This window comes from Loxodonta africana, chromosome 4 (assembly GCF_030014295.1).
Source record: "Loxodonta africana isolate mLoxAfr1 chromosome 4, mLoxAfr1.hap2, whole genome shotgun sequence".
Taxonomy (NCBI): domain Eukaryota; kingdom Metazoa; phylum Chordata; class Mammalia; order Proboscidea; family Elephantidae; genus Loxodonta; species Loxodonta africana.
This window is the reverse complement of record NC_087345.1, coordinates 113,224,582-113,232,741: the sequence shown is the minus strand read 5'-3', so window position 1 is coordinate 113,232,741 and position 8,160 is coordinate 113,224,582. Positions and strand designations below refer to the sequence as shown.

At 38.7% G+C, this 8,160-nt stretch overlaps 1 protein-coding gene across 1 annotated transcript in view; it reads right to left on the bottom strand.

The window, feature by feature from the left end:
* Positions 1–539: 539 nt before the first annotated feature.
* The window catches only part of LMNTD1 (lamin tail domain containing 1), a 53,839-nt gene continuing 46,218 nt past the window's right edge, over positions 540–8,160 (bottom strand). The window contains exon 7 of the mRNA XM_064285170.1: positions 540–640. Coding sequence (XP_064141240.1) covers positions 540–640 — 101 coding nt within the window. The remainder of the gene's footprint in view (positions 641–8,160) is intronic.

Sequence of the window (8,160 nt, the reverse complement as noted above, 5' to 3'; positions counted from 1 at the left end):
AAGGCAGCTGAAGCCTAAAGATCCATCTTATAAACTTTCATTCATAGAAACTTAAGAGAGCAAAGTGCTCCAAACCCACATTCTTCTTTTTTAATCCCTGATAGTTGACATTGTGCTAGAAATTTCTATGGTGATACAGCTGATGAGGCTTCTACTAGGGATTCCAGCACTGAGTCTTCCTCTCTTTCTTGCCCTTGCAAGGTTATACATTTTCCAGGAGACATGCTTCACCAAGTAAGAAATACTTCAATGGACCATATTCGCAACCACCCAAAGAGGGAATAATTGTGTAGAAAAGCTCAGAGGAGAGATTATTTTATTGATGAAGTGTAAACAAATCAGAAAAACGTAGATGAAATATTCCTGAAACTACACAGCTGCAAGTATAAGGAAAACTATTTGAGCTCAAAGTTGTTTTGGATCTAGGCAACCTCTGTTCATGTGAGGGAAATAATTGGAAATACCTGAACCTTACACACCATTCATTTCATGTGTTGTTTTACAAATCTTTGAGGGAACAAGCCTGGGAGAGAAGTCCATCAAGGGTGAGATGGCTCATTGGCCATAGTCGCCAGAGTCCTTTTTGGCTGTATGTTTATATTCCCAGTGTGAACATGAGAATCATCACAAATGGAGGCAGCTGAAAGAAATTATCAACCATAGAATAAGTTAACTTTTATTATACACTCTTGGATGCCCTGTGGTCTCCTCACAAATCATGACTGCACGGTTTCTATAGTAACCATGAAAAAGAAAGAACAATCTACACAATTTAGCCAACATATGATTCAAAGATCATACTTACTAGCACAAAGTGGCATAAAGTGTATATTGACAGTTTTCTGAAAATGTGTTAGTTTACTTCTGAGTGTCTGAAGAGTAAGGAAATAATGTGATCGCTATGGCCTGGCAAGTAGAAAATATTTACACCTCATCAATATACAGGGGTTTATGGGAATACTTTTTATATAAACCCAAGAAGTATATGACAGATTATTTTGTCAAGCAATGGATGTCTTCTTAGATGCTTCAGACTAGTGCATGACTTTTTAAAAATAAAGTACTGTTACCTCTTGGTGTTTGGACGTAATAAACTAACAAAATGCCATGTGTTCTATTCATGGATACTACTGGTGGATATTCGGGTTATTTTACTTTTCTTTATTTTTAAAAAACAGATATTGGGATGAATATCCTCACCTTTCTCACTACTCGTCATACCCCAAGGCAGTATGTACCACGTCTTCCTATGTATGCTATATAAATTCACAATAATTTAAATTAATAGGGCTACAAGGTATAGAAAGGAATCTGAGTCAAATTCTCAGAATCTCGAAGTGGTCACACCTTCTGACTGCAAACAGGCTTGACATTAACAATGGACTTATTCCATTCTTTTTCCAATTTCTACACTCTTGATAGGTACAGAATAAGATAGCTATAGAATAAGGAGTGGCAATAGTTAAAAAGAAAACCAAACAAACAAAAAAAAACCCCACACAAACAGGAAGGTATCTTCATGAGATTATTTAATTAAAACTTTCATGTCCCTTTGGCATTTTCTGTCTATGGGATTTCCTACCTAGTATCACAGCGTGGGTGGTGACAGCCCTGCAGGCTTTTAATCAGCTGTTGCACAGGACTGTGGTTAGCAGTCAAAGTCTACTGAGAGTGAACTTTGATTTGCTTGTGTTTGTCCCTGTAGTTGTTACTCTGTTATGTAAGCAATTTTGGGAACAGATCCTGAATCTTCTTTTGCTGTATAGGGCAGCATTAAGATTCTCAGGTAGCCAGCTCTTTCTTTTATGATACGAAAACATCCTTTTCTAGTTGTACGTGTGCGGTGGTTTTTCCTTTCAGTCAAGTTGTGGGGGTGGGGGGGGCAATTAAAACAAAGGTAACCTTAATGTTAATTGACAGATGAATTTTAGGTAAGTGTAGGCACTAAGTTACTCCACAGAACCTTCGCCAATTACTTTGTCATTAAGAAGCAGAATTAATCTGTTTTTAAGGAGACAGAGTCCTAGTGTAGACAGACCGATGTCAGAGTTCCTGACACTGTGTGCTTTTAGAATATGCATCTGCATAAATAGCAGGAGTTGTAGACCTAACAGCTGGGTGGGGTTAAAAAAGACAAGATAGTGATTAGTGATTGAGGCATTTTATGTGTCCAAAATAAAGAGTGTGCTGGTTTTGCTTCTGACCAATGCTTTTCCTCTCAATTGCTTAGAAAACAAATACTTCAACTTGTCAGCAACTTCTATCTCTTTCTTTAAAAAATGGTTATAGCAAAATCCTAAGGAATTATCTTTTCCAAAAGGAACCATTTTCTTGCTTGCTGCTGGTTGCTTCTCCTGTGTGCTGAAGGCTGGCTGGCACATGCTGGCCCCTCTTGTGTTCTTTAGACTTGGACATTAGTGTCCTGAACAAAAAAAAATAAATAGAACGGTCAAATATAATTCAGATGGAAAAAGTGCTGAAGTTGTCATAGCAATATTAATCTTAAGACCTAGGAAAATACACGATTTAGAGAATTCGATTCTAACCCTTCATGGATGCAGAACAGTAAGAGAAGGGAGGACATTATTTTTGTGATACTTCAGCTTTTGAAAAGGTCAAAGGGTTATTCTTTTTTTTTTTTCCTCCTGCTAACTCAACTCTGTAACATGTGCACGCCTTTAGGTCATATTTTTAAAGGTAATTTATGATGTGTAAGACTCGTTTACTCCTGAGCAGCAGGTGGAAACTGTTCTTGGCGATTTCACTAGCTGGTAATGGATAGTGTTCCCTTCTGGTCTTGAATATGAAGGTCAAAATGGTTCTGAGCCAACCAGTTTATGGATCCATTTCTAAATGTCCACACTGTCCATTTCCTTCTTGGCGTTACTCCAGTAGTATCTAATTATAGATTTCCTTTAAACATCTAAGGATGTACCCCAGACTTAAAAGAAATCAGGTTAACACACATAAAAATGAAACAAAAAAGAAAGTTTTGTTTCTCCATGTGTATATGGCATATGTTTTCTGTAGAAACCTCAGCAGGAGGTCTTTCAGCCAGAAATGTTTGCGTTCTATGACTCCTCTGTGGAAGTGAGGCTGGTGACACTTAAAGAGACATGTATTTTTCTTTAAAGTATGGAATGTCTTTGACCAACATGATGAAAATCTAGATTGCAGGTCTTTTTAGTCTTCCCAACCAACCTAACTGTGACACTGTAAGGGTGATGCTGGGAAGACAAACAATAGGATGGTTAACAAATTTTGAGGGAAGGAAGCTGTGGAACCCAAATATTCATGAAATTTCAACAGACTGAAGAATTTTAGAAATTGACAGGTCATTTTGAAGACTGAGAGGGGAGACAGATTATTAGTATATAGACTGAAGGAATACATAACAAAGTATTGATAGAGAACAAAGATATAAAAAATTTAACTATCAGACTTAAAAAAAACTCCTTTAGCAAAGTATTAAATACTAGTCCCTCTTTCTGGGTTATTAAATACTGACTCCTTATCAACAAAAACCTGGCCCCAGGAGAAATTGTCAGAGTTCCAAGGAAGGGTCCTTGCGGGGCTAGAAGGACATCACATATTTGGGCTATCCAGCATGGACCATTCAGAATGGTAAAGGATGTGTGAACACAGCTTTGTTCATGGAAATACTCCATCACCATTCCTTTATTGAGTGCCTTTAATGTACAAGAACTTTTACTGATTATCAGTTTAATATCTTGTATTTTAAATTGCTGACTCTATAGGATAGTGCTGGTGGCATATAATAAGTTCTAGGTCTGCCCCTGCTCTTTCTTCCCTATTTATTCTCTCTCCTAGAATCTTCAGTGTCTCCTAGCAAGGAGACAGTTCAAATGGAAGGTGGCAGGCACATAGGAAAGTGACCTGGCCTTTCCAGAATTCTCTAAATCATAACTTATGAAAAGTTCTGTTTCCACAGTGCTCTGATGCATCACTCCACCTGCACTGTCCATTAGTCATGCAACAGTACTCCCACACATTCTTTGTGAAGTACTGAGTGGAGTGAGAGCTGACTTCCAGTACACTGCAGGTTTTTAATCAGCTGTTGCAAAGAAAAGTGATTAGTAGTCAAATTCCCCTGAGACTGAACTTTGATTGGTTTGTGTTTGTCCCAATAGTTGGTGCTTCGTTAAAATTAGCAATTTGGAAGAACCATTTGCCATCGAGTTGATTCTGACTCATAGTGACCCTATGGGACAGAATAGAACTGCTCCATAGGGTTTACAAGGCTGTACATCTTTGTGGAAGCAGATTGCCACGTCTTTATCCTGCAGAGTGGCTGGTTGGTTCAAACCACTGACTTTTCAGTTATTAGCTGAGCGCTTAACCACTGTGCCAGTGCCACCAGAGCTTCTTCCTGTACCACCAGGGCTCCTAACTTGGAAATGTTGTTGTTGTTAGGTGTCATCAAGTCAGTTCCAACTCATAGCAACCCTATAGGACACAGTAGAACTGCCACATGGTGTTTCCAAGGAGCGGCTGGTGAATTTGAACTGCTGACCTTTTGGTTAGCAGCTGAGCTCTTAACCATTATGCCACGAGGGCGCCAATTTGGAAATAGAACTTGAATATTTTTTGCTGAATGAAATAGCATTAAGATTCTCATGGTACCCAATGCTTTCTTTTGTGAAGCCAAAACATCTTTTTCTAGTTATACTTCAACATGTGTGGTGTTTTGTCCTTTCAGTCAAATTGGGAGAAAGAGGGGAAAAGATGAAGACAATGTAATGCTTAACTGTCAGAGTGATAATTGAGGAAGAACATTAGGCTAGGATTCTAGTCTTAGCTGTCACTATCTAAGTGATTTTAGGTAAGTCAATCTCTCTGAGCTAGAATTTCTTCAACTATAAAATAGAGATAATATCAGCCCTGCTTACCTCATAGGCTCAAAAACTATAACATGAAAGCTGTGAAATGCTGTAGAATGTACATAGCATTACATGTTGCTAAGGAATGCCCATGAATACAGTGAGAATAAAACAATGGCTTCATCTCTGAACAATTTTCCATGAACAGATATGCAGACTCAGGAGCTGGTAGCAATACAGAAGTCCTTCGCTGATAGATGGTTAAGGTAAAATTATGCTCCCTGTGAAGGCTTTAGAAACATTGTGAGGACAAACTGATGGTCAGTCCTAAATATACCACCAGATGGGAGTGGAGGCTCTGAAAAAAACAGAAGTAATGCATCTTACAAAGCTTACAAATTTTCAAAACTGAGTAGGTGGGAAAAAAAAAAAAAAATCAAAGCTACCAAAAACTCCCACGGAGAGGATCAATGACTAAATCTGTGATCAGCTTAGTTAAGCAAAATAATAACTGAGAAAGATCAACAGAGGCTAAAAACCTCTGCCAAAATTATGTTATTCGGTATCCAGTGAAAGGAATCAAAACATTTTCCCCCACTAAAACAAAACAAAATCGTTGTTTTTGTATATGTTAAAATGTCTGCCCTCTTTCCAACTCACATCGTATGCAGATTCAGTAGTCAATAGAATCCCCTTCTGGTAAGTGAATTACAGAAGTGCTGGTTGCTAATGCCTGTGGCAGATTCCAGGTCCCATCCTTTGTGTTTCAACTACACTCTGCTCAGGGCTAGGCCAGCTGGGGGGAATGGGTCCCAGAGAAGGCAGAACTCAGTGGTCAAGATCACTGGGAGCAGAAATTACATCACTGGGACCCACAGCTGGATTATCCAGTTCTTTGCATTTAAAAGTCCCTGGGCTTAGTTTTAGCTCTGTGATTAATTACTAGGTGAATTTTGGTAATTTACCTCTTCAAACATTGGTTTCTTTTGCTCTAAGATGAGGAGGTTGGACTAAATACCTGTACAATCCCAGTGTTCTGTGAGTCTATAAGAAGTGCCCAAGAAGAAAGTGGCAAAGAGGCGAGTTGTGGCTATCACATTTTTAGAAAGTTGGAAGCTCAAAGATAATGATGCTATAAAAATGAGGTGAGAGGAGTGATAAAAAAGAAGATCATCTTCAGAAAAATAGAAGATAATGATTAGGGAAATTCTAGGATGGGGCAAGCTGAAAGAAATTGGACCTCTGAGCAATTTTAGAAAATCTGAAAAGCTTGTACACAGAAGAGGGTATCTAAAGGGACCATGGAAGGCCAGCAAGCTGTGTGGATTCGGCAAATCAAGTAATTTCTGCCAGCAGAATCCAGGATACTAAACAGGTAGGGATTAGATGGTTGTAGTTTTAATCTAAAACCAAGGAATGGACTTAAAGCCTAGTCATAAAAAAGACCAAGAAAACACATATATAGATCAGTTGTGGACTCAGGCAGCAAATGATATGAACTAGAGAAGGATACTTACCAAAAGGAATTCTTGGCTAAAAATTCACCTTGTCATCAACTCCTTCAAACAAACCCACTGCTTTCAGGAAGAGTTTAAACACAACCACTTAAAAACAGAGAGCCTCCTTTGCTGGCCTCTCCTTCAACTACTTATAATTGACATCACCATGAAAAAGCTGAGCCAGTCTAGGAAGTGACTGGTTAAATGACACAAGGTCATTTAACAACTTAATAGTAGAGCCAGAGTTCCTAATACAGTCACACTATCTTCCTTGTCATCACCATTTAAAAAATACTTTACAGGGCATGTGCAGCCTTTTAACCAGAATAATCTCTGTTGTGCAATTAGTAATCCGTTATCCACAGGAATTAAAGTGTATAAGTACAGTTGCAGTTGTTTGAGTGTTTGAAATGACTCTGGATTTCAATGGCTTATTTCTTATCCATCAGCAAGAACAGGGGCAAGGATAAAGGCAAAAAAAAAAGATGTGATATCTCCTCATTTCCTATTCTTAGAAAGTTTATCATGCCATAGGAAGGATAATAGCTGATGGCCCTAAAAGCAACATAAGTATCTGTCTTAGTCATCTGGTGCTGCTATAGCCCAAATACCACAAGTAGGTAGCTTTAACAAAGAGAAATTTATTTCTTCACAGTAAAATAGGCTAAAAGTCCAAATTCAGGGTGTCAGCTCCAGGGGAAGGCTTTCTCTCTCTGTCAGCCTTCTCATCAGTCTTCCCCTGGTTGAGGAGCTTCTCAGGCATAGGGACCCTGGGTCCAAAGAACACACTCTGCTCCTGGTGCTGCTTTCTTGGTGGTATGAGGTCCTCCTTTCTGCTGGCTTCCCTTTCCTTTTTATCTCTTGAGAGATAAAAGGTGGTGCAGGCCACACCCCAGGTAAACTCCCTTTACATAGGATCAATACCACCCTAATCCTCTTTAGATAAAATTAAAATCACAAAATGGAGGACAACCACACAATACTGGGAATCATGGCGTAACCAAGTCGATACATATCTTGGGGAGAAACAATTCAATCGATGACAGTATCTAACAGAAAACTAGGGACTACAGCATATCGAAACAATCCATGTTCTGATGGCTTTTAAAGACATTTCTGAAAACAAATTTAGCCTTTTTATTCTCTACAAAGAAAGCAAATTTGCAATGCTATTACTTACATCTAAAGGTTTAATTGGCTGCATGATACTTTTTTCACTCATATGTTCTGTGTTTAGAGTATTTATTTTCCCGGTCTCTGCAAACAAGAAAGAAAGATGGAGGGAAGAGAAGGGGAGGAACAACTCAGTTCGATGTGCTAAGCAAGGATTTTTTTATACTAAATCTGGGAATGAGGAAACAAAAGAATGATTTTCTTTTATTTGAAGAAGAAATCTAAGGCTTAAGAACAGTATTTAACTGTGACTTGAGCCAAGTGGTTTAAAAACCCCTTGCAAAGTATTATTTAATTACTTTTAAGTCCAAGTTTTCAATGAATCATTTAAAAAGGAAACATATATTTCAAAACATAATCAAAACTTTGAGAGAAAAAAATGTCTATCTGGAAGATACATTTTTAAAAACTGGGACTTGCAAGAGTAATTTTACCAGCTTGTAAAATTCCTCAGGTGCTTTCTATTTACTACCGCCACAACAACTAAGTACCTAGCGGGGGAGGTACAGAGATCTGACTGCATCAGTGAGAATGCACAAGGGGGAGGGTGGATGCGGGGGGGGGAGGGGGGTGCTGGCCCAGCTGCCATTTTAGTCGACTCCACCTTGGTGATGATTGTGGTGACATATATGGTGGCCTCCCTCACT